This window comes from Gouania willdenowi, chromosome 4 (genome assembly GCF_900634775.1).
Source record: "Gouania willdenowi chromosome 4, fGouWil2.1, whole genome shotgun sequence".
In the NCBI taxonomy this organism is placed as follows: Eukaryota; Metazoa; Chordata; class Actinopteri; order Blenniiformes; family Gobiesocidae; genus Gouania; species Gouania willdenowi.
The window spans coordinates 39,312,189-39,338,767 of NC_041047.1; the positions used below are offsets into that span (position 1 = coordinate 39,312,189).

The 26,579-nt window shown below is 37.5% G+C and overlaps 1 protein-coding gene across 3 annotated transcripts; it reads right to left on the reverse strand.

Moving 5' to 3' along the window:
• Nucleotides 1-1,179: 1,179 nt before the first annotated feature.
• On the reverse strand, nt 1,180-23,427 carry inpp5d (inositol polyphosphate-5-phosphatase D). 3 transcript variants are annotated; one of them, XM_028445125.1, is made up of 27 exons: nt 23,019-23,427; nt 22,603-22,666; nt 20,951-21,086; nt 20,732-20,861; nt 19,596-19,736; nt 19,427-19,517; nt 19,273-19,350; nt 19,112-19,189; nt 18,902-19,025; nt 17,238-17,344; nt 17,044-17,146; nt 15,725-15,921; nt 15,536-15,653; nt 15,346-15,442; nt 11,690-11,828; nt 11,460-11,568; nt 8,540-8,628; nt 8,344-8,425; nt 7,739-7,828; nt 7,532-7,642; nt 7,375-7,454; nt 6,095-6,182; nt 5,880-6,026; nt 4,569-4,632; nt 4,283-4,486; nt 1,558-1,967; nt 1,180-1,491 (listed from the first exon to the last, which is right to left on the reverse strand). In XM_028445125.1, exons 1-27 carry the CDS (start codon nt 23,156-23,158, stop codon nt 1,451-1,453), a joined length of 3,258 nt encoding a protein of 1,085 aa, XP_028300926.1. In that variant the 5' UTR covers nt 23,159-23,427; the 3' UTR covers nt 1,180-1,450. The 3 variants fall into 3 exon arrangements, with proteins under 3 accessions (XP_028300926.1, XP_028300927.1, XP_028300928.1); XM_028445126.1 differs by lacking the exon at nt 4,283-4,486; XM_028445127.1 differs by lacking the exon at nt 1,180-1,491 and having other exon boundaries at nt 1,616-1,967; nt 4,422-4,486.
• Between the last annotated feature and the right edge of the window lie 3,152 nt (nt 23,428-26,579).

Consider the following 26,579-nt stretch of genomic DNA (forward strand, 5'->3'; position numbering starts at 1 on the left):
TGGACTACTAAAAAAAAACTAAATAAAAAAACTAAATGAAAAAATCTGTAAATGCAGCACATAATGTAACACTGTGAAACGCCATTAACGCTTTTTGACAAAGCTAGATTTTAGAGTACAGTATATGTGTAATTCAGAGCACTATTTATTTATTTATTTATTTATTTATTTATTTATTTATTTAATCTATTTGGTAAGACCTGACCAGAAAAAAAAAACAAGACCAAAAACATTGTGTCGAGTGAAGAAGGAACCATTTATTTTATTTCTCCACTTAAAGAAAACTAAGTGAACATAATATCTTGGTCATAATAAAGTACAGTAACCTCTCTAACGCAGAGAGCCTCAGTCCTGCAAGATTATGTAAAATACAAATATATTCCACCTTATGATGTAGGCTGATCTGTATGAACGCAGCATCAGAGACATTTTGGGGTTCAGGTGCTCAGTGAAAAATAAGGGCACTTTATGCAGCATGTAGAACTGACGGCTGCCTTATTATAGCAGTGTGAGATTTAAACAATAAATAAACATTACAGGCACATGTTGATATTTATTTATGTTAATATCTGAATAAAAGCATAGCACTCTGTTTCACATGCAGCGGCTACATCATGCCTTTCTTGTTCTCCATCATTCTGGTCATCAGACAGCACTTCTGATTCTGTAACTGTGCATAGACTTGGTGCTGCTATAGACTCTGCTTTATCTGTAGATGAATCTGGAGATACGTACATCTATCTCAACTTCTTAGCTGGTAGATGTCCTACTGCTTCCCTGCTGTAGTTGCCTTGAATAGAATAATAACAGTTTTAGTAATAGCCTATTTTTAAGGTTGAATATATTGTAGCCTATTAAGGTAAATACAAGATTATTGCAAGTCTTGTTACATAGAAATAACTTGTTGCTACTAAATAATATAATTATCTAAAATAGCTTAATGTCTTAATTAGTACGGCCAAACCCAGGATATGATTATCTGGCTTTGCAGTATAGGTCCTGAGTGCACTGAACAGCAGCAAATTCACTGAGGCATAGTAACTGAAAGCTTGTTTACTTCCAAATCCCAAACCGGTCTGTTCCCCAAAACCCTTTGACCAAATACACCCTGTGTCTGCATCTGACCAACAACCCTAAAGCTTGACTCAGTCTCATTCATGCAAACCACCACAACAATGATCAAGTTTCTTCTTTTATTGGTTTAAATGTTTCCAACCTAGGACTGTATTGTACCCCTGATGCTGAGGTGAATATTTGGTAGATGTGGCAACATACAGTATTTAGTTAGCTGGAAAGCTCGGCTAGCTAGCTTGATGAATGGTTGCGTGGATTACATTGGGATTCATGTATTTTGAAATTGGAACAGACACAAAGGAAACAATTAGATTACTTTTCAAATGCTAATTATGAAGCGCCTCAAAAGTGGTAGAAGCTTCACAGCGATGGGAGCTCACTTCACAGGATGGTTCATGTTGGTAGCTCCAGGAATGTCTAAGAAACGGTAAAGGTTTGGATCATTTACGGTATTTTATTCATCAATGTTGAGGTGTTTCTTACCGTCCTTGTGCTGATCAAGTCTTGCAGGAAGTCGTGGTTTTCCCTGGAGCTCAGAGCCGTCTCTGTGGTCTCTGGCCTTCGGGGCCATGGTTTCAGATTTAGCCGGTATAGGAGGACGACTCTGAGCTGACGGTCCACCGTCATGGCATGAGGCTGTCACTGGTTTCTTGTGTGTTGAAGTCTGCAGCTTCACATTGGTTGGAGGCTGATGTTTGTTTTCAGAGCTCGTGAAGGAGCGGTTGCGCGGAGTCGGAACTGGAGGGCGATCAACGTCTCCCTCTGATGCTTTAAAGGAAACGGGCACTGTGAGGTGGTCTTTATGTTGGAGGTCTTGACCTTTAGCCAAACCGTGGCTCTTCCCCATGGAACCATACAACGGATTGTCAAACATCTCTGAAGAATTTTCACTCCTACACATCAGAAGCCAGAGTGTAAAGGAGAAACTTTGAATTATACAACAGTTGTTTCCAACCAAGTGAATTCAGTGGACAACAGACATTCCAAGAGTGCTAATAAAAAAATATCACTCCACTGTACAAGTGATCTAAATACTGTTAACTGTTACATCTTGGGCAGCACTGCAGTACACTGTCAATTTGGATTGTTTAAACAAAAAAAAATCACATTTTGTTTTGTGTGCTTGTTCACATTACATATTAAATGTGTCTTCAATCAGTTTGGAGTATAATTGGAATGCGACCCTGCATGTGCAGAAGATGGTGCTGTTGTGATCAGAGATGGCAAGTAACGAAGTACAAATACTTTGTTACTTCAGTAGATTTTTCAGGTACTTTGTACTTTTACTCAGTTACATTTTCAACATAATCATCGGTACATTCTACTCCTTATATTTCCCAAAAAGGCTCGTTTTATATATATATACATATATATATATATATATATATGTAATAATAATGCATCAATTTTATATAGCGCTTTATCATAAACACTCAAAGACTCTTTTACAGAATTAAGGCATTATTCTTTCACTCCACACTTAGTGGTGGCAAACTACTGTTGTAGCCACAGCTGCTTTGGGGCAGACTGACGGAAGCGAGGCTGCCATAGTGCGCCATCGGACCCTCCGACCACCACAAACACTCACTCACACACTAGGCAATGTAGGTGAAGTGCCTTGCCCAAGGGCACAATGAGAGATACCACTGCAGCAACCGCCACCCCACTGTGGCACCTGTAATTCTCAGTGGTCTCTCATCCAACTACTAACCAGGCCCAGACCTGCTTAGCTTCCAAGATCTAACGGGATCAGGCAATGCCAGGCTGATATGGCCAATAAGCCTATATTTTGTATTTTTTGGCACAGCGACACCAATGCGTGTCAACAGTTCTGACCCAGCAGCCAGGATCAGACCGAAGCTGAAAGTAAGGGGAGGGGGAGGGCTTACACAGACTAATGATGATTGGCTAAAGGTAGAGTGAAATTCCATCAGTGACAGTGTTTAGGTAAGTGGGCGTTGCTACCAAGCTTGTGTTAACAGAGGACAAGAAGCAATAATGTGGAACCTGGAGAAGTCTGTTGATTTAAAACTGGTGTTTACAGCGTGGAAGTACAATCACTACTTCAACCTGTTGCTGTAAAAAGAAACAAATTCATTTCAAGTGTCCTCTTCAGTTATTCTAATCTAATCAAACATCTTAGTACTACTTAGCTACTATCTTAGTAGCGGTGCACACCGCTACTAAGATAGTAGCCAAAACAGTAACGCTATTAGTAGCAAGTCAGGTGACATCAGAGGACATGAAGCACTCATGAGTGTTGAAAATATTAAAATGAGCACCACATCCAAGTGTGTTAGTTCTTAGGCATACAAACATTGTCTGGGGAAATGATTTTAGGTGCTGCTACTGTTAAAATGATCAAAATAGCGAACCAGTACTGTCAACAGCAGTAATGTTATAGTGAACTTTTTCATTTTATGAAATCACATGTTATCTGTAGGTTTGATTTAAATGCCAATTTTGTATTGAATCTTATTTTGTCAGACAAAATATCTGACCCATGACTCAGACAATAAAAAAATGAGCGCCACCAAGAAACAACCTCTGGTGCTCTTTGAGAACCAGGTTAAAAAAATGTGGCTGGTTATGACTTAAGGCTCTTATGTCATAACCAGAGATGCACACGATGTTCAGGAGTGTGATGTGTTAACCTTATGTGTACAATACAAATGCCTAAAAAACTATATAGTGAACTCGACAGGTAGTGTTTAGTCAAACAATAACATTGCTAAAGCAGATTCCTTATAAATTATCCTGTGTTTAATAGTTTTGCAGCCAGTGAATCGTGAAACAGAAATACTTTTTACGTTTGAAAGTACTTTTGAGTACATTTCAAAGCCTGTGCTTTTTACTTTTACTTGAGTATATATTTGAATCAGTACTTTTTCCTTTTACTAAAGGTATTTTACTTCTACTCGAGTAAGAAATCTGGGTACTTCTGCCATCTCTGGTTGTGAGGAAATATCAGCACTGGCGTGATTATCTGCGGTACTTGCCTGGAAATCCAAACAGAAATCTATCTGTGTTACAGTTAGATCTGGTACAGTGGATGAGTCTGGAATTGCTCTAAGCTAATCATCTACGGCACAACGACTGAATCACACCAGTGCTGATATTTCATCACAACAGCACTCCCTTTCGTGTGATGTTGCTTAATTCTTACTGGTCATTGAATGGGAACAGAAACTACGATCAAAATCCTTACATTGCAGCAGCTTTTCCCGTCGGACTATGTCCACCCGTGTCATAACCACTCCTTTTAGCCTCTTTTTTACCTCCAGGCCCGATGAGGGGGAGATTTAGCTGTGACTTCCTGTAACTCCAGCCCCTATCCGTCACCTTACCATGTTTCAAAGACAACTCCATATAACTGGGGTTGGAAACGTCATGGGTCTGGATGACTGAGAACCTGTTCACCAGAACACAAAAGGGGGGAAACATTGCACCCTGCATTTTTATTTCAAATAAAATCAAAGTAGGAAAGGCCTTACTTGCTATGGTCCACACCTTTACTCTTGGAGGTGGCAGGATCATCTCTTTCAACTTTAACAAAGTCTATAAGCAGATCAAAAGATAAGATGTAAAGGCACATGGTTAGGATCAGATCATGTAATAAGAGCCAATGAAGTTATTGAAGTAATACCTACAAATATCTAGGGGTGTCCAGATACTATAGAGACATGGACTCAAGTCACAAATGTTGATGACTCGACTTGACAAAATCACAAATTAATTGTAACCCCTAAAGACTTGAAAACAAATTACTCGTGACTTAACTCAAACTTTATTGACTGGGGAAAACTCAAATAGCCTCGACTCAGGACTTTAGTGACATGACTTCAGACTTGAGAAGCGGTGACTTTAGGGCCTGTACTACGAAGCTGTATTTCCTGTTATCACACTAACGTCCAGGGTTTATTTCTTGTGAGCTGTCTTACAACACTGGCTAACTTCTTATTGGGCTAACTCACCATGGTAACTTAGGCTGAACACCTAACCTGGTTGGGAATAGGTTAAGTGTTGGATAAGATCTGAGTGAGTATTAAAGTCCCGCCTCCTGACCAATCAGTTCTCTTGGCAAACGACCTGCCCAAGAAAAGGTGGATCATTGTGTGAACACCTCTGCCAGATACTACTTCTTCACTTCCTATAAATACCTAATATATATCATATCAAAGCAAATCATATTATGACTTGTGAAGTGAAGAGTCTTGATCAAGTGACAACAGTAGGTATGAGAAAAAAATTACTTATTCATTGAACATTTTAACATTAAACGGAAGAATATTCTACAATAAAAAAAAAAAGAAACAAATGAAGAATAAATTAGAAGACCCTCAAAAATAATATCATGTTGGAGATTTTAGATGCTTTATATATATATATATATATATATAATTTTTTTTGCAATGTAATTAGTCGAGATGAGAAAAAAGCTTTTTTTCTGGGCCATATGAACCAAAACTCATATCTCGATATTTTTTTCTCAAAATGGTGAATTACAATATAAATCTCAATATTTCTAACTCAATAAAGTCTTATCAAAAATAAAATTCAGGGACAAATTTGCTGATGAAAAATGCCACTCAAGCTAATTTGTTAACAAACAACTGCCCAATATGTGCCACTTTTGGCTTTTTCTCCTCTAAAGGACAGCACGTGTGAGTGACTCATTAAACGAGTATTTTAATGCAAAATAAGCTATAAAATAGAAATATACCATTATAGGCGATATTGTAATTTTCTAAATCCCCAAAATAGCTCTACCTCATATGCAGTTTACAGTTCATTCCCATACTCACCGTATAGCTTCTCAGTCAGCTTCCCCTCTGAGGTGCGTAGCTGGATCCCTCCTGTCAGCGTTCCCGTCTTCTCACCGTGATGAGTTAGTGTGATGTGAAACTCAGTGTAACAGGACTGGGCCGCACGCAACGCAATGCAGCCCTCGCCTATGAAAGCAGCACAACAACAAGCAGTCAGAGTGTTTCTGAATGAACTGAATTCATCACAATCTTACCGTATGATTCATCGCAGTCAGTCGACTTCACGCAGATAAGGATGTGCTGGTCCAGCAGGTACTCGGGGTCGGAGATGATCGGGGTGAGCTTCAGCACATTTTTAGGCAGATCAGGTTTATCAAATGACAAAACTACAGTTTTGGTTTACAATTAAAAAGGCAACAATAAAATATAAGCTCTGAAACACAAGATATATCAGATGAGCTAAAAACACAACTCATTTAGTTCAAGGGCCACATACAACCTAGTTTGACCTCAAGTGGGCCGGACCAGAAAAATGTGAAGGAAAAAGCAACAAATTCAAACAAAATCCTGAGTGTTTTGCAATTGTTGAAAATTCCTTGACTTTGCAACACTTTTTCTCAAAATTTGCGATGTAATTTGCCAGAATTCTGTGGCACAATTTGCAAGAATGTTCCAGGTTCTTAAAGATAAATTGTAATATAATATTAATGTAAATAATGTAGTACTGCAACCCTCGTCCTATTTTATCTGCAACTTATATGGCAATTTACAAAATGTCCTGTTTTTGCTCGAATTTTTACCTGAAACAAAATCTTCCTGCTACTAGATGCTCTGGCGGGCCAAACTTGGCCCTCGAGCCTTGAGTTTGACATAGATGACATAGACGGTAGGGGTGTGCGTTGCCATGAATCTGACGATACAATTCACTATTGGCATGTCACGATACGATATCTCACAAATGATACTACACAGTTTGATATGCATCACAATATATCATGATATCAATACTTACAAATTTCAACTTTACAAGTAGAAAATGGTTTGAAATACAATTGATTTAATTTTTGATTCATATTGTCAAATATCGCTCAAAAGTTTTCACGCTTTCATGAATTTCAGGCGTTTCAATTTTGAAATGTGTTGCAAAAGCGCTATGGAAACACGTTTCTCCACTAATACACGTCACAGGACGTGACATACCTGGTCACATGACCACTGCTCTCAGAAAAAACATGAGGCGGTACGTGTAAACAGAGGAAGAGACTGGGACATTTTTTAGCATTAAACTTGAAAGTTATTATTGTCACATTAGACGTGCAACAACAAAGGAAGTGTTTTAAGGAGGTGACAGGGTGTTTACGTATGCATATGTTAGCTCAGTTAAATGTTTTTTTAGTTAAAAAACATGATTAAAAAATCAATTTGGACATTTTTTGGATCAATAAAATAATTGTGTGGTGAAATATCACGATATATCTCCAAATCGATTTTTTCTTACACCCTTATTAGAAGCTGATGTGAAGTGGTTACTTACCTCAACCTGATTGCCAAACCAAACCCTAACGAATCCATTAGAGTGATCCGTGTTCTCTCCCTCTGAGATCGTCTTTCTTTCTGGAAGGGTTTTCAGATCATTGCAGCAATCATTGAAACTTGAATCCTTCAAAATAAAACAAAGTGTCAAAACTTACGCTCTAAGCAGCTGGAATGGAACTCAATGAAGAACTTGGTCTTTGATTTAGTCAATAACATGGCCACACAGTTCATAATCTGTATGGCACCTTGAGTTTCACTGTCTGGGTCTGAAAATGAAAAAATAAGCATCTTTAACTTTGGAATGGTTTCCAACCACATCATCATCATCATCATCATCATCATCATCATCATCATCATGAGACCTTGTTTGGAGACAAACTGTGAGGCAACGCCAACTTCAAATGAGGCGAACACAGGGGAATGGTCGCTGGTTGCGATGTCATTCGTGCATCCTGCAAAAAAATGTATCTTAATTCCTGCTGCACACCAAATGTTATGAGATTTATTACACATCATAAATATAATTTAAAGCAGGGGTGTCAAACTCATTTTAGTTCAAGTGCCAAATACAGACCAGTTTGATCACAAGTGGGCTGCAGGTTTTAGGTGTTAACATTAATGTGAAGTTTGCACTTCCAGTTATAAATTAGACATAAAGTATGGAAGGCATCAACATTATCTTAGCAATAAGTGACAATTATTTAAATGTTCTTTGATTTTAGATATATTTTTGTTTTTTTTACAATTTCTTGTTTAATTTAAAGAAATTTTGTGGAATGATTTCAGAAAAATTGCAGGATTTTGTAAAATTCTAGAGTGCTTTCAACAACAATTTACAACTGAATTATTTGGTAATTTACACAATAATTTTCAATTCTCCTGCGGGCCGAATCAGTTGCTCCGAAGGGTCGGATTTGGCCCTCGGACCTTGAGTTTGACACAGGTGCTTTAAAGGATCATATCTTACCGTATGCTCGGCAGAAAACATGAACCAAAGGGTGTGACTTCCTCAGGACACGATCACACCAAGATGGTAAATTATACTTTGTCTACAGAGTAAAATGCACATATTGTCACACACACTGTTACAAACAGAGACACAAACATCACTGCAGCTGAGTGTGTGAACCAAGGGTACGACTCTGCAGTAAACTCAGGCTTACCCCTGTGGTTTTAGCTTTTGTGTAGGCGTACTTTTCTCGAGAATCTCTTTCAAAGCGATATGTTGGTGCAAATGTGATTTCCTCTTCATCTGCAATGAAAAAATGAATTATGTTTGGTCTTCCATCGATCACAAGGGTTAATTTAGACCTGTGCAGTTTGCATTACCCAGAGAAAATACAATAATAAAGCTAATACAGTTCTATTGCAATGCATTTATGAGCCTGAATCAGGGTTAGAGTGTGTTATAAAGTGTGGTTTATTTCAAACTACACCAAGCACTATGTCTACATTTATTTATACCCAATAATACATGATTATATTCATTTATATACAGTATTTACTAAGGATGCACCGACCTGATTGGACATTTTTTCTTTTGCACTGCTTGGAAACTTAAAACTCAGGAGACTTTATTAATGATTTAAAATGTTTTTTTAGTTTGTCCTCTAAATTATTTTTTTTTTTTTTTTTTTTTTTTACCTTGTCTGCACATGCTGTCGAAGGTTAACACTACAAGAAGTGCAATCTTTTAACAGCAATGCATATTTTATTATTGCAATTAAATAAATTTATTTATTTCATTGCATAATTGTGACCATCACCAGCCCTCCCTAGGGAAGGGTAAGAAATACTTTATTAAAGGGAGGATGTAAAAAAAGAGAGGGCAGTGTTTACACCAAGGTGAGGGGTTGGAGGGGGGTGGGGAAGTTAACAGGGAAGAGGGATACAAGATAGGATATGGAATGAGTGGGGAATAGTTGTTAGGTTCCAAGTGATGCGATGTGAAATTGTGGTTGTGTATATTGTGCAGTTTGGTGACCAGTGTGCGGTTTAGGAATAATAGTGGTGGCTGTGAACAGAGGAAGAGGTGAGTGGAAATTCCATAAAACAGGTATTTGGGAACAAGGTGTCTAAGGTTGAGCCCAGTATGAGTGTTATCCCACAGCCCAAGGCCAGTGCATACATGACAAATGTATTTCCAAGAACCGCCACTGCAAAACCCACGAGCCGTCCCCGGGCCCGAAGAAGCAGTCAGGCCAGCAGCGAGAGCGGGCAGCCTAAGGGCCCCCGGCGACCACCCCACGGCCAAGCAGCCCCCCGCACGCCCCCAAGGTCCCAAGCCGAGAGGCAGCCATCGCCCCCCCCATACACACCCGAGAAAGCCCCAAGGAGCCAAGGACCCAGCGCACCACGCCACCGATCCCACCCCCAACCCCCAGACCCCCCACCCCACCGACCCCCCCCCCCACACACACCCCCGCGCCCAACCCCCCGAGGGGAGGGCCCAGAGAACTCCCTGCCCGAGGCCCCAGCGGAGGAACCGAAGCCCACGCCCAGCAGACGACCAGAGCCGCGCCGAACGGGCAGCCGGCGGGCACCCGCCGGCGAGCCCAGAGCCAGCAGGGGCCCGACCCCAGGCCAGAAGGACCCGGAATGGATGCAGCACCAGGAGCAGCCCGCCCAGGGAGGACGACCACACCCCAAGCCGCATAAGGCACCAGGGGGCCGCTCCTCTAAATTATTATTTTATACTCTCTCAAATGTTGTGATTTTCTTTATTTATAAAACCAAAATACTTTTTTTTTTTTTTTTTAAAGAACTAAAAACAGGTCTGCTGTGTAACCTGTTGCACAAGTTTAGTTTGTTTTTAAAATGAAAGACTAAAAGAACTGGTATAACTGAGTATTTTGGACAGCAATGTTCTAAACTTTTAATTTGTATTTGAGATAACTACCTCATGTGCAGTTAAAGCAACAAGTTTGTATTGTTTCACAGGTATTGTTCATTGTTTTACAATAAAATTTGATTGGAAAATTCAAGGTGTATGCTGTCAGTTTCATAAAAAAAAAAAAAAAAAGATCAGCCAAAATCTGGATTGGCAGGTCAGGCTTTTTAAAGATCGTGCACCCCTGATATAAACCCTATATTACACATATCCAGTATTTGTGTACTTTTTGTTGAATCCTTAATCAAAATATGTTTAAAATAGTGACATCAAAGTAGGTTCGTGACTAAAAAGCCAACGTTAGTATTGTAATAACATTTGCTTTTAAAGGCACTAAATCAAGCTTCTTTTTTTTTTAAATGTATATTTACTTTTTGAGAAAAACAATAAGAACATAATACATTATTGGAAAGTATTTCACATATATCAATTCTCCATTTAAGGGATTCTCAATCTTGTGGTCAGGTCGTGAGACACTGGGAGGCGGTCGCCAGATGCCTTCAAGAAACTAAAAACATGTTTTTAACAATTTGAACCGATTTTAGCTTATTTTTACCGTTTTTCTGCAACTACACTAAGCTTGGCATATTTGAACCTATTTTCATGACTTTTTCTTGTCAAATTTTTGCTCCTTTTAATGCATGTTTGCTCCAATAATGACCACTTTTTCTGTCTGTTTTTGGCCACTCTGATGTACAATTTTTACCCAATTTCTATGGTTTTTAAAATCCCATTTCACCACCTTTTCAACCCTTTTGGTCACTTTTAACCCTTTTTATTTCTGATTAAAACAAGCATTTTCATCTTTAAGATGACTATAATAATAATAAACGTTCCTGGATAACAGTGGATATTATTCAGATGAATAAATAAATGTGGTTATCACAGATTCATAGAACAATGGACCATCATTTTGCTGACTTTATGGATGAAACCCAAAAATCTCTCCCCTTTATTCCCCCTTATAGATGGTCCTGTCTCCACATGACTGTTCTTCAATGTTCATGTCTGTGTTCAACCACCTTCAGCTACAGTGGGGGTTTATTTTGGAGGTTGCGGGCTGAAAAGGTTGAGAACCACTGCTCTATTTAATACAAATAATCTACTAATAACATATATTACTGTTTGATTAGAAATAAAAATCTGTAACTTTCTGCATGTGCCAGAACTCGTTAATATGTTCTGAAACTGACCAAAATGCAAGAAGACCTTCTCATCGTTCCTCTCCACAGTGAGCTGGTCTTTGCTGAGAAGTTCCTGGTACTGCTGCTGTTTGATCTTGGTCACAATGTTCTCAGCTTCCTGTGAGGGGACAGACGTGACTCTATGCAGATGGATGGAGTTAGCAGCTAAAAGTTCAGAAGTCATGCACATTTGACCTCTGACATTTAAAGCAATATGACGACCAGCGTGCACGGTGTACCGTAAACGGCAGTTCAACACGGTAGTTCAAATCTCCGAACCAGAAGAGGTGCGTAAAGCGGTGGGTGATATCAAACGGATTCAGCTTCTTGTCCCCCAGATTCAGAATTCGTAGGATATTGATGAAGTTTTGATTTCGCCTGAAATGTAAAACAAAAAAATATCACAAATAAGAGACAAATCATAATATTCAATGTGCAAGGTTTATTTTTCATGATATTTAATTTTTCTATATTAAAGTAAATTAAGTAAAAAAAGAAGAAGAAGAAGGCTGGTCTGTTCATCTTGGTGATGATGGTGAATTATTTAAACATGGAAAACAGAAGAAGTTAAATTGTTTTAACCGTTAATAACGAGGCAACAAATGATAACTTAACTTTTCTTATATTTCTTCAACCGGATATTGGGTTAAAAGTCATAAAGTCATAACATATTTGTAGCCAAATAATGTTAAAAATGTCAGAAAGCAATGCTAAATTTTAATCCACACATTCCTGCTGCCCCCTTAAATTACACAATGTGCAGAGTATTTCAATATTCTGCCTAAATGATGACTTTAATCTATAATCTATATATTTAATCTATATCCCATGCGTGTATATATCTCATATTTTTTATTATGCTGTTTCATTTCATTTTATTTTATTTATCTGCTGCTGAAACTGTGCAAATGTCCTCCTGTGGGATTAATAAAGGTTATCTTCATCTTTATCTTTAGTAAAACTATTGTGAGATTAGCAGTGTCCCAATACTGTACTGATATTTCCTCCTTGAGTATTGGCCGGTATTGATCCAATACAATATCATCACGGATCAAACATACTTTTATTACTTATTTTGTGGTGTTGAATGTTAGAAAAGGCTTGATCAAGTCATATTACTCAGAGATTAATAGTTGTCAACAGTAGGGATGAGAAAAACTCACCCATCTATTATTAACCAACAGGTTACAGACATTTTAACCTTAACAATTAGATAAAATACAAAAACTACATTAAAAGACCCTGAAAGATATCCTCATTAAATCCAAAATAAAACAAAGAAATCACATTTTTAAAGTGCAAAATAACCACTAGTTTAACTTAAACATAAGAATATTCTACAATTAGATAAATTAGAAGAAGCTGAAAAATAACCTCAATAAATCCAATAAAAACAATCAGATTTTAGAGGACAGCCAATATAAACCAATACTCATTTTTTTGCTAATATTAAAAGTATGACGTTTTAAACTACAACACAGTCTCTCACAGAGCAGTAGTTGGAAACAGTTCTGTAATAAACCATAAATGAACTTGATTTCTACAGCTCTTTTATTTCCACCTGTATTGATCAGAGCGACGAGCGTTAAAGTTAACGTTATCTGAGCTCAGCACCAAACCAGTGGAAAGGTGTGAGAAAGTTAGATTATGGGGCATGAGGACGTTCACTACTACTAACAAAATGGATTATTATGTTTTGTTTTCTGGATTCCAAATGCTCAGAGAATTAATTGTGGCTAAATTAGTTTTTTATGAAATATTAGTTAATGGTTTGTTTACAGAATGGCCAGTTCTAAATCAACATGAACCAAATTCAAAGTTGGAGCCACTTTTAATGACGTCAAGTCTCATGGCGTTAACATGGACGTGAAAATAACATAGACAAAAAATGAATACTGTATATAAAATAAAAGCTCCTTAAAAACATAAAGAAGTAATAAGTCCCATTTGGAGCTAAGATTTACAACAATTATTACAAAAATCGTTCTTAATAAGTTTATTACTGTTATGGTTGAGTAGAGTTATGCACTGTTTGTTCTTGTGAAATGGCTGAATGAGCTTTTTCTGTGGAATACTGCCTGCTCCCTATTCACTTCTTTAGTCTGGCAGGTTTATCTTACCGAGCCATGACCCTGAGTAATTAGGACGTTTGAAGGAGGGCAAGCCGGAAAAAAGTCCCGAATGCTGTGGGGTAAAATTCAAAAGTGCTGGTAATGTGTACCGTTACAAACCGATTCACCTAAAGCACTGGATATCAACCTATCCAGATGTTTAGATGCTGCAGATGCAATAAATCTCAACTAGGATGTTTAGATATATTGCATTTCTTAGAACAGTGGTTCTCAACCTCTTCAGCCTGCAACCCCCAAAATAAAGGTCCCAGAGATGGGGACCCCCACTGTTGCTGAGGGTGGTTGAACACAGACATGAACATTGAAGAACAGTCATGTGGAGACAGGACCATCTATAAGGGGGAATAAAGGGGAGAGATTTTTGGGGTCCATCCATAAAGTCAGTAAAATGATGGGCCATTGTTCTATGAATCTGTGATAACCACATTTATTTATTCATCTGAATAATATCCACTGTTATCCAGGAACGTTTATTATTAATATAGTCATCAGAGAAGGTCATCGGCTGCAATCTGCCCTCCCTCCAGGACCTGTACGCCTCCAGGATTTTGAGGCGTGCAGGAAAGATTGTGGCCGACCCCTCCCACCCCGGTCATAAACTGTTTCAATCTCTCTCTTCTGGAAGAAGGTTTCGGTCCATCAGGACCAGAACCTCCAGACACAAAAACAGCTTCTTTCCCTCTGCCACCATCCACATGAACACACCCCAAGTCACCCACTGAACCCCCCCCACACACACACACACCCGATCACCACCTCCATGATGACATTTTCTGCTGCACTGTATATATATATATATATATATATATATATATATATATTTATCCTATTTATCCTTTATTCTCTATCTATCCTTTATTTATCCCTCATCCTTTATATTTATCATTATTATTATTATTGTTGCTGGGTTGTTCTTTGTTTTTTTATTTTTTGTTGTTGTTTGTTTTGTGCACCAACTACCAAGACAAATTCCTTGTACTGTCCTTAAAACTGTACATGGCCATTAAAAACATTTCTGATTCTGATTAAAGATGGAAATCATTGTTTTAATCACAAATAAAATGGGTTCAAAGTGACCAAAAATGGTGGAAAAGGTGGTGAAATGGGATTTTAAAAACAAAAGAACTGGATTAAAACAGACAGAGAAAGTGGTAAAAAAAACTGTTGAAAGTGTCAGTATTGGAACATTTAGTTTAAAATGGAAAATAATGGGCATGACTAATCACGAATGTGGTTAAATTGGCGAAAAGAGGTTAAAAGTGACAATAATAAAGGGTTTATAAGTGCTTAAAATGTCTTGAAAGTGGAAAATATGTGCAGAAAAGGCATTGAAGTTAGATGGAGAAGTGGCAGATATGGGAGTAATGTAGCAAAAATGTATTAAAAGGAGAAAAAATATGGCAAGAAAAAGTGATGAAAATAGGTAAAAATATGACAAGTTTGGTGTAGTTGCAGAAAAAGGGTAAAAATAAGCAAAAATGTGCTCAAATTGTAAAAAAAAAAAATATATATATATTTATATTTATATATATATATTCTTAGTTTCTTGAAGGCATCTCGTGACCTCCTCCCAGTGTCTCCTGACTCCAAGGTTGAGAACCCCTGTCTTAGACAAACACTTGAGTGGCCCAAGAGGCATTGCTCTTCAAACTTGGTATTACAGTAATTGATTTAGATGCTCTGAAAGTAGTGGACAAAATGTTCATAAGAACATTATCACTTTGTACTTTTAGTTTGGAAAAGTGCTGCATCCTGCTGCTCACCTGAGCTTCTTCTCACTCCCAGAGGTCAGGTGACAATTGACGAAGCAGAAAGACGTTCCATTGAACATGAACGACACTCCCACCGCTCCTTTGTTTCCTACAAATCAAACATTAGAGCAGCACTGGTGTAGGATTATTAAGACAGTCATCAGTCATTTAATGGTTTTACTTTGTGAAACATAGGAAATACCTAAAGTGTTGGCGATTCCTGTCTTCACACTGTCAGAGAAAACATGGGAGATCCTGTTCTCGTGTTCAGGTTTGGCTAAAACTACAATCCGAATATTCCACAGTGTGTGAATGGCCACCTGTGTTTTTGGAGAATGGATGCGTTAGTCCTCCATGCCTTCACCTGTGACCTGGTGGTTGTGTCACTCACTTGTTTGAAGCTAATGTTGGTGATGCTCCTCAGGGCCCCCTTGACGTGGTCCGTCCATTCGCGGTCCCCTAAAGGATCCTCCTGGGTCCCGATCACATAAAGATCATGCGGAATGTGAGCCGCAGTGTCGTCCTGTGTCTTTCCCTGACCTTTACACTGAAACCAGGACTTGATGTTGTGAGGAGGTCCAGCATTACCTACAGCCAACCATAGGTGAAAGTAATGCATTACAAGTACTTATGTTGCTGTAATTGAGTTGCTTTTATGGGTACTTGTACTTTTTTGAGTATATTTCTAAATCAGTAATTTCACTTATACATTTACACTTTTAAAAATTTAAAGAAACAAGTAATTTGATACATTTGATACACACTGTTATTTAGTAAATTACTATTTTTTGGTTTTAAAATGATCAAAAGACACTGTGAAGCTACAAAAAATAATAATAAAATAACCAGACAACAATCAAATGCATCACATCATAGCCAATCAATCAGATTAAAAGTAATGCACGCCATCAAAACAGCAGAATGAAGGTTATTTTCTCTGAGCATTTATTAGTTATTATTATTTTATATATTAATTAATATCATTAATATTGTAGCATCCCTGGAGGTTTTATAATTGTAGTGTTGTCGTTCTAATGTTAATGTTGATGGTTCCAATTATCGCTTGTTCTTTGAATGCACCTTTGGGGGAGCTGGGATGTGAGTGGCTGAGTGAACGAGGGGGCGGGTCAGAGAGAGGAGGTGAGCCCCTGTGTGTGAGAGTGAGAGCTGGGGAGGTAGATGAATGAGAGGAGCCTGATAAGCTTTGACCCTTTTTGTTGTTTTTGGCATGGTTACGGCCGACAGTAACCGCAGTTCTGTACGGAAATAAAGCGGCTAACAAGCAAGAAGGTTGTCGTCCTTTCCAGCGTTCTGTGGGACGCTACAATATTATGTATTAGTTATTTTTTAATTAATTATATTATTATTATTATTATTTATTTTTGTATTTGTTTTTGTTATATATCATTATTATTATTTATAAGTTATTTAAAATAGTAAATTTTGACAAATATTTTATTTTATACAGACGCCTTTGTGGAAAATAAATTAATTTCCAATTGTGCAAGATTTCCTCTCTTACTTTTAAAGTTTCTACATGAGATGTTTACTGTATGTTAGGGAACCGTGGCAAGATTTATTACCCAAAATAAACATGGGGGGTGAAAGTAACTAGTAACTTTTACTTTGAGTACTATTTAATTGAGCTACTTTTTACTTGTACTGGAGTATTTTATGTATGACTCCGATCAGGGTTGAGTCCATTGTTACCCATGTTCCAGGTTCCAACAAAGACTGTGATCATGTCTGGTTCCGGTTTCACAGAGTGTTTGTTCTTCATCAGCTGAAGCAGCTGACAGAAACCCTCTCTTTTCTAAAGTCACAAGACAAAATAAATGTAGCAATGCTCCTGATGAAATAACACAGCTTGTTCACTGATGGATAACAGGTTTTTTTTTCTTTACCTTGGTGTCATCAAACACAAACTCCTTTCGTAAAACTTTCTCTTTCTCAGTCTCCACGACCACAGTGAGCTTGGTATGCATTTTCTGAGATTTCACCAACTGAAGGACTGAGAACAGAAGTTACCAAAGAAATATGAGTTAGAGGACAGTCCAAACTGGGCCTTTAAATCCAAATATAACAAAAGATTAAGCCATTTTAGATTCGGTCCTGCAGTCTGAATCTGTGCAGCTCCAACGTAAACACACAAATGGCTCCAAAAACGCTACAACAATTACACAAAAAGACAACAAAAATACACAGAATGACTCCAAAAAGACATAAAAACACAAAAGGACAATACAAATATACAGAACACCAAAACAAAAGTGAGTATTGAGGGGGTCCAGTTTGGTGAGCTCAGGATTGAGTCAATGACGAGGTGATGTGTGTGATAAAATCCAATTGTCATTATTTGCTATTAAAATGGAAATAACGTTGCCTGGTTCTGCTGGAGGTTTTTTCCCCATTGTAGCTGATGCATGTTCACGAGGAATTGTTGGGTTTTATTTTGATAAGTGCAGATGACTATTGTTGTAAATTGTCAGAGGAGTGAAGTCTCAATAAGAGCAAAAGATTTTTACGTAATTGCGGCGTTTTTGGCTACTTTTGTGTCTCGACCCAAATGTTAAGAACCTCTGTTGTAATACTAATATACCGGATAATTGCTAAGTCAGCAGCGGCCCTCTCTGTAAACTTTGAAAGCACCGTTTATTTCTGCTAGCATTTTTTTCTCAAAATCCAATGTTATTTGCTCACTTTTCTTCACTCCGCTCTGTGTCTCTGAAGCTGTCCAAACAAAGTGTGGATGAAATTACAGTAATGATCATAATCATATTGTCTGTAAAGTACAATAACCAAGCTCTCAGAAACTCTTTGATTTATTCTAATCATGCAATTATTGATGAAGATATGGTAATTTTGATAGCACACCAAAGCTTTGCCTTTTCACATTCCACTCCAAGTCTTTTATTTATTTATTTTTCTCGGAGTCGGACCAAATAAGATTACTCTATTGTAATATTTCATTTGAATTACCCTTGAAAACCTTAAAACAGATGGACGGTTTGCTACAAAAGCTTTACAAGATCATTTCTGTAAAAAAGCAATTCAGGTAAAACAATATGATCAATGTTGACAACGTGACCTTGAGAGGATTATGTGAGTTGGTCATCGGCCGTTGTTTCAATGGTTCCCAAACTTTCCCCTCCTTTAGACATTTAACCTGAAACCATGTACCCCTTATTCCTGCACACTTAAAAACATAATAATGCAATGTCATATACAATGTGAAATCTGCCCCTGAGTTTTACTTATCCTGTTGAGGAATAATATATAATAAAAAAGAATAATAATCTGTAAGCACACAATAAAATATCTTATTCAAAATGATCACTTGTTTGCTTTATTTAATTAATTAGTCTTTTTTTCCCACACATTTGTTGATGGAATCAGTAATATTCATCATCCTGAAACTGTGAAATACAACTCGCTACAACTTGAGAAGGGTGAAGATAAGAAGATATTTGTGATTGTTGATGTCAGCATGAAAGAGGTGTCACGAAGGCTGTCATTAAGTGTCCTTTGTTACCCTAACCCTTTGTTGTCGTAGAGTGGACTTCCTTACTTTTATTCTGAACAAAGTATTTATCTTCAGGTCCATCTTTAGATTTCTTGAAGTAGAGCTTTCCACTCTCAACGTCTACTTTCAGGAGAATCTTTGTGGAAATTCCGAGAGATTCTTGCTTGACCTGCAAAAATTATGGAGCGGCAGAAAAGGTTACAATGTTGCTTTCATTTTACGGATTCATTGTTTTCATTTTGCTTTAAGGAGTACCTCATAAGTAACAAGCGGTATGACAGACTTCCTTTGACCTCCATCATATCCCACAGATTCACAGACAGAACTTTTAGCCTAATAAATGAATACAAGTCATATTTTGATTGAATTTTTTTGAAATTCAGCCCCATCTCTGGAGGCTTTACAATATGTGTTACCTTATCTTCTATTGAGTACAGAAGTTTGGTGAGTTGCTCCAGCCTGTAGGATATAGACTGTCCTGAGTAGTCAAACATCTATAAAAGCAGAAGACAAAGGCTCTTATATGTTTGCTGATCATTTCATTTCCAAAGGAGGAACAATGTTTCTCACGTGTTTTGGAAAATGTTTGATCTCTGGTGAGAGCTGATGGTCGAATGTTCTGTGGAAGACTTCCAGAGCGGGCAGAACTCTGGAAATTTCACTGTCAGGGTGGAGATTAGAGCATGAGTTTAGCTTTAGCAGCAGTAGTATATGAAGAGTAGTTCTTAATCAAATGTACCTGTTTAGATTCTTGCAGATTTCCATTGTTAGCTTCTTCAGACCTGACAGGTTAGAGTTACCACACTGCACCTGCTCAGCATCCAAACAGATGGAAGTCCTGAAGTATTCTTGAATGGCCATTTGATGCTCTTCAGCTATTCTGTAAATGTTACACAAGTGGAATTGAGAGGAAAAAAAGGACTCAAAGATTAACAACTGGTCATCAGAGCATGAACAGAGTGCAAAATGTGTTCCTATCAAAGTAGAATGTAAAGGATTTGAGGAACGTTCACTCGAAAAAAAATTATATTTCAGTAACTCAAAGTTCTGAGTGAAAAGTAAAAAAAAAGTGACTTTAATTTGTAAGCAGAACAATGTCATGTGGGGTTCCTCAGGGCTCTGTTCTTGGACCCCTTCTGTTTAGCCTTTATATGCTTCCTTTAGACAATTTTTACAGAACTGTAAGGTTGATTATCAGAGCTATGCAGATGACATACAATTCTATCTATCACTGAACTCAGATGATTATGGTCCCATTGAGGTGTTGTGTGACTGCTTAGAAAAAGTAAACTGCTGAATGAGGGAAAATGTCCTTCAACAAAATCATGACAAGTTGGAGGCGATTGTCTTTGGTAATAAGGAAAAGAGGACTGCTGTCAGCAAGGACCTTCCATCTCCATCTTTAAAAGCTAAAGACCAAGTCCCAAATCGTGGGACTTGAAATCGATCTTACATTCAGCATCAGATCAAATCTATCACAAAAACATCTTCTACCACCTAAAGAACATCTCCAGAGTGAAAGGTTTAATGACTCAGAAAGATCAGAAAAAGCTGCTCCATGCTTTCATCTCCAGCAGACTGGACTATTGTAATGGTCTTCATCAAACATCTACAGCTGTTCCAGAACAAAGAGGTTAGAGGTCATTAGTCCAGTTTGAAAGTCTTTACACTGGCTCCCTGTCAGCCTTAGAATAGACTTTAAAGTTGTGCTGCTGGTGTATAAATGTGGTCCTTTTACTTTTTAATCACATTGTGTATGAAATGTGCTCATAAATTTGCCTTGCCTTACCTATGTAGGTCAATTTAGGTTTTTACTTTGATTTGCAGTTGAGATGCCTGTGAGCATGAACTATGACTAAAATGTAAAGGACATACGTGGACAGGTCCATGTGCTGCAGTCTGCTCTGGTAGAAGTCTGACAAAGACTTGCAGTTGTGCTCTGAGTTCTTGGAGTCGCAGTCCTTTGAACTTCTTGGTGGAAGCTGAGGTGGGAGGTCGTTGTGTTCTGTAGCAGAGAGAAGAAGAAGACATTTGGAATCTGGGACTGGGATATCTTATGTTGGATGCTTTATGGTCGGGATGAAGATTTAGGACCTTGTTCCTCCTCTACTTCCTCCTCCCTTTGAACAGCGTACTGAAGATGTGTGACCAGACCCATGTTTGGACTGTGATATGCTTCCACCAGCTCAGGCAGCAAACTGAAAAACCTGATGGGAACTCCCTCAGAGGCCTGCAGAGCACAGGGCAGAAGAAGGAAAGCTCATGTTCTCATACAGAACCAAACAGTACATTGATACTTGTGAGCATCTGTCATTATGTTGTGTGTAGAATTTCCTTTGTGTGTGTAGCTGTGTTTCATGTAAATGACATGTATGCGTGATTGCACATGTGTAGATATCTGTGTGGTTTTTGGTGTGTTACTATACCAAAGGTTCATGTCTTTTTGTTTCTCCACCACTTGTTTGTACACCACGTGTACAGGTCTTTCTTTCACGTTTTTTCCTCACTTACAGTGGTGTTTTATTTTCAGCAGCTTAAAAACAGGAATGCTTGGTTTACCTCTGAAGATGGAAGGTTTCTCAGGTGCTTTGACTCAGTTTTCTGCTCATCTATATTTGAGCCCTTGTGAAAGAGATTTTTGAGACTAAATTACATTCAAAATCAATGTAAATGACGCGATGTCAAGCAACCTTCCTTCAAAAAACACGATTCAATAAAAGTTGAAAATGTTGAACTTTTCAAGCAACTTCGAGTGACGCCGTGTTGCAATATCCAATTGGCAAAGAGTTTCTCGCTATGTCACTTCCCGGTCGTCAAGTCAGTGGAGAAACATGTTTTTTGAGAAAACAAAAATTGAGCTGGAAACAGGCTTTGAAATTATTGAAGCAATGGTGCAAGAAAAAAGAACAACTATGTTCAAGCGACTCATCACGGGTGTACGGTCTATGTTCAAGGACATCGTCAGGTCTCAGAGTGAGGCATCAGGTATCAGGAAAACCTCTGGCATTTATCAGACCAAACACACTGATGACTCAGCAAAACCTCTGTCAAATCAAGTGGCCTCGCTTGTCAAACCAAATGACACAGTCTCAGGCTTCAAAATAAAAGTCTTCAGACTCGACTGCCTCAGGCTGTAAAACACAACATAACGTTGTATTTTGAAGAAACCAGAAATACACATGATGTCATCAATATGCGCTGCTTTGGATATGAGAGTAAGTTGAAAGCTGATTTATTTTTAAAGGTTAAGATGTATCAGCGTTTCATTTAACTCTGTATTCATCAATCCCACAATACATTAATATGTAACGACTTTTCAACTTACTTCATCATGTGTACTTTTGTTTCCTTCAAAATAAAACGACATGTGTTTTAAGGCCTGAGGCCGTTGGGTCTGATGACTTTTATTTTGAAGCCCAAGGCCATGTCATTTGACGGCACTGGGCACTTGTTTTGATAAGTGACGCTGTGTAATTTGACGCAGGTTTTGCTGAGACATGAGTCCATTTGGTCTGAAGTTGCATTCAGAAACACACACCTTGCCATTCTTTCTGCTTCTAACACATCAACTTTGAGGTCCAGTCACTGTCTGTTATGTGATCGAGGGATGAACAGAGCTCACCTGTCAGTTATTCTATAGATTTTTTTTTTTGGGAGGGTATATTTTAGATCATATTGAAGATTGTTCTTTTTTTACACTATTTGGTTATCCTCACAGGAATTGTGTAGAATTGAACATCACTCACCTGGACAGACAGCTTCTTATCTTCATTTGGCAAGATCCTGTACGTGTGCACACAGTTCTGGTGTCTGCATTTAAAACATACAGTGTAATATTATGTTTATATGTTATTCACAGTGGGTATCATCTACTTTATATGTTAAAAGGCTATAGTCGAACTGCTGAGTGAATGTCACACTGTGAAATATGCTGAACAGGATGTGTCGGGCAACGCTTTGTGGCAAAGGAGCATGCAAATAAAGGGGAACTAGTCTAATGTGCACAGTTAAAAGACAAAGGTCACTGCAACTCAAAGTTATTTTGTTTTCCATGTTACATTATCACTCCCTTGTTGGATGGTAACCTGCGCCGTTAGTTGGTTGCTGCTTGTTCAAACTGAAGTGAAGTCATAAATAAAGGTTATAAATGTTTTAAACTTACAAGACACAGAGAGCATACGCTCCCTGTATGGACTCACTGTCCCGGATTAGGAAGTTTCCATCTCTTGCTGTGTTGGACAGTAGATCCTCAGCTCTGGATCGGGTTATATTTCCATGGTACCAAGGCTGATGGTTTGTCATCCTGATCCCAACACACGAGCCTAAGCTGTTAATGGTGCTGCATCTGCCCTCACAACCAAAAACTCCAGCAAATAAACAAACTAACTAAAAGACTCCTGGCTTAATAACTACCAACAGTGGGCCTGCAATTAAGCTTGATTTGACTTGTTCATCCTCAGCCTGAACAAGCTGCAAAAGGAAGCTGAAACTGGCTCAGCTCTAGACTTCCTGATTTGAGATGGTGGGGAGGGACAATTATGGTGCCTCCATGCTGTGATAGATCCACAGAGCTAAATCATGCACACTAGAAATGCTTCTCACATTACTCTACTTATTAACCAGCACATGTCGACCTTTGGTGTGCACGCTGAAGTGAAACAATGACGGTAAAAGTTGGGATATAAAAACCTGAAAGTAATAAATATAACTGAGATTCTTCTTTTCCAAATGGGCAAATGTATTAACAGTGAACATATCTATGGTTCATAAGATTCTTTAAGTTAGAAACTGAAATAATGTAGAACTCTGTGCAATAACTGGTAGTGAGAACAGTGTTTTAATCCTTATGCAATACACACATTCAGGAAGTCCAAGGTTAATGTTGGTTTTCATGTGATGGACAGGAAGTGTTGCAAAAATAAAAGACGAGCTGCTCGTAAAACCACAGAATGTATCACAAGTGTGATCTTAAGTCTCATTTAAACTTCAGAGCTTTCAGTTCCAGCTTCTTTAAATAAGTGTTCTTTACATCGACATGACCAAAGTTGTACCTTTGCATCTATCACAAGTTGAACAACAAAACAAAACAAAGTAGAAAAGAGAAGAGACTTTAAAAGAATGCAAATGAGGAATTTGTTCAAAAGAAACTTCTTTTTTTTATTGTTGCATGAGAAAAAAAGTTCTTAGAGCACAATGACCTCAGAGACTAAAAGTCTGGTTACACAAAAATGTATTTAGTCAAACTGACTTTGAACACTACACAACAATCCTCAATAGCTTGCCTTTAAATAGTGAAAGAGAAATTGTTAACATGTTTAAAGCAGGATAATAAGCAGTTATACACGAACAAAGGGGATTTGTCAAGCTTAAACAGAGTAAAGAGCGCTGCAGTCCGTAAACAATTATTATACACCCATGATGGCCCCAGGGACAACAATTAGCTATAACAAATTCAATTTTGCTCAAAAACTTGATTTTTGGAAGAAGCAAAATGTTTAATCACAGAAGAGTGGGACCGATACAAAATTTAGCTGGTCGTAATTTTATGGCTGAATGTTGTATTCATCAAATGACCACCAAAAATACAAAAAAGTCTGTAAAACCTCATAAACAATTAACACAATAACCTCAACATCTTTAAGTGAAATTTGTCTTGGAAACGGTCTGTGACTAAAAAAACTACAACAAGAAGTCAATAAACTGTCAATATACGTAGATACTCGTTTTTTATAAACTAAAGTTGGTAACTAAAAGCACGATGCTGCAATTTGTGTTTTAGCCTTATGTTAGCCCATTAGCTACTTCATCATCTTCAGGCTACAACAAATGTATACACATATTTATGTTGAGTATTCTGTTAATGTCTCAGTTTTGTTGTATTGTTTAAAAAAACTGTAAAAAAGCTGCTTTGAAGTTTTGTTCCTGTGCTAACAGTTAGCTTGTGTCTATTTGTTGTATGTTATGCTAATTTATATGATCTGTTTAATTTTGACTAAGAAGCCCAAATAATATTAAATGTGAGGGACCGGTGTTGGTCAAATGTTGACGATTCCAAAGACATTTATTACACAAATTAAAAACTGTATTATTCATCTTTAAATCTATCATCTATTGTTCATTCATTTGATGGGTTGGTTTCACTTTGTGTGTTTTGTGAGTGAAAAACTAAATAGTCAGGAGAAATAGTTTAATTAGCATGCTCTGTTAGCCGTTAGCTAAATGAGCCTCTGTTTTGCTAGCTTTAGTAGCAGAGGCTACATACCTGAGCTCTATTCTATTTCATCTGTAACACTTTTTTGGTGTTATAGAACGGGCCAAAGTCTCATGATCAGTTTTTAAAACAAGTTAAAAGATCAATGAAGTAAAAAAAAAAAAAAAAAAAAAAAAAAGAAGCAGACTTAGAGCAATCAAATGCTCAGTTGGAATAAAAATTCCCTGAAAATAGTTTGAAATCATTTACAATTCATGGATTTCTGTTAAAACCAATAATGATTTACTGATACATTGAACTTCAACAATGCAGCTAGTATAATATGCAGTATAAACTTAATGTCATAAGTGTTATTATCTTAAACAAAACTACACTGTAGGCAATTTTTTAATCACTTTATAGCACAAAATTTTATATAAAAATTTGATTCTAATAAAAAAATAAAGAGAAAAAAGCATAAAAAAGCAAACAATATTTAATGACTATTTACATTATTTTAATATTATTTTGGTGCTCGAGTTCAGAAACACCTTTTAAAAGATGCAACCTGAAAGCAGGTATCACACTTAGTTGTCTAAAATAACCAGATCCAGCTGGGATAGACCTGTGGATATCAAAACCTGTACCCACAATACACTGGTAGATGGAAAAACATTAGTTCAGCAAATACTGTTTGAAAAAAGTGTTAGAAAGTAGTAATATCATGACATCGGATATAATATTCACCAATACAAGGCAAAATAAAAGAAAAATAAATGTGAACTTTAAAGTGAACACAATTATGCAATAAAATAATGCAATTTATTTAATTGCAATAACAAAATAATAATAATAAAATGCATTGCTGTCTAAAAAAAGATTGCACTTCTTGTAGTGTTGACCTTTGACAGCATGTGCAGACAAGTAAAAAAAATAATAATAAGAATGAAGTAAATACAATAGACTGGAAGTGCTTGTGTTTAATTTTAAACAGCTGAATACTTAAAGCTGCAGTATGTAGAATCCTCTCTCTGCTCCTTTAGCGGTTTCTTTTGTGAATGCTTTTAGCAACTTTTTTCTCATCAGAGACTAGTGACAAATGTATGGACTTTATCTTGTGTTATTGGATTTTTTTCTGGTGTTTTAGAGACTCAAATGCATGTATCACTCTGTAGTTATCCCTTCAGTTTTCGTATCCAGTATGAAGTTCTTATTATTGTGTTTAGAGCCTTGCATGGTCAAGTTCCAGCTTATGTCACTGAGCTGCTGAGACCTTATAATACCAACAGGTCCCTGAGGTCCTCCGACCAGGGTGTGCTGGTTGTTCCTTACACAAGGTTAAAAACCAACGGTAACTGTGCCTTTGAGGTTGTGGCTCCTAAAACTTGGAAATGGTTTTCCCCCAGAACTGAGAGCCCTGACCTCTGTGGACATTTTTAAAAGCAGCTGAAGACCTATGTGTTCAGACTTGCCTTTGTCTAACCTGTCTGTATTTTGCATTGTGACTGTTCTTGTATTAACTCTGTTTTATTT

Coding starts and splice junctions, on each gene's coding strand:
- inpp5d (XM_028445125.1), bottom strand. CDS start 23,158: ATGACAAACCATCAGCCTTGGTACCATGGAAATATAACCCGATCCAGA. Junction 15,922..17,043: donor TGTTGGAACCTGGAACATGG/GTAACAATGGAC, acceptor GGTTGGCTGTAG/GTAATGCTGGACCTCCTCAC. Junction 1,492..1,557: donor ACTTGATCAGCACAAGGACG/GTAAGAAACACC, acceptor ACCGTTTCTTAG/ACATTCCTGGAGCTACCAAC.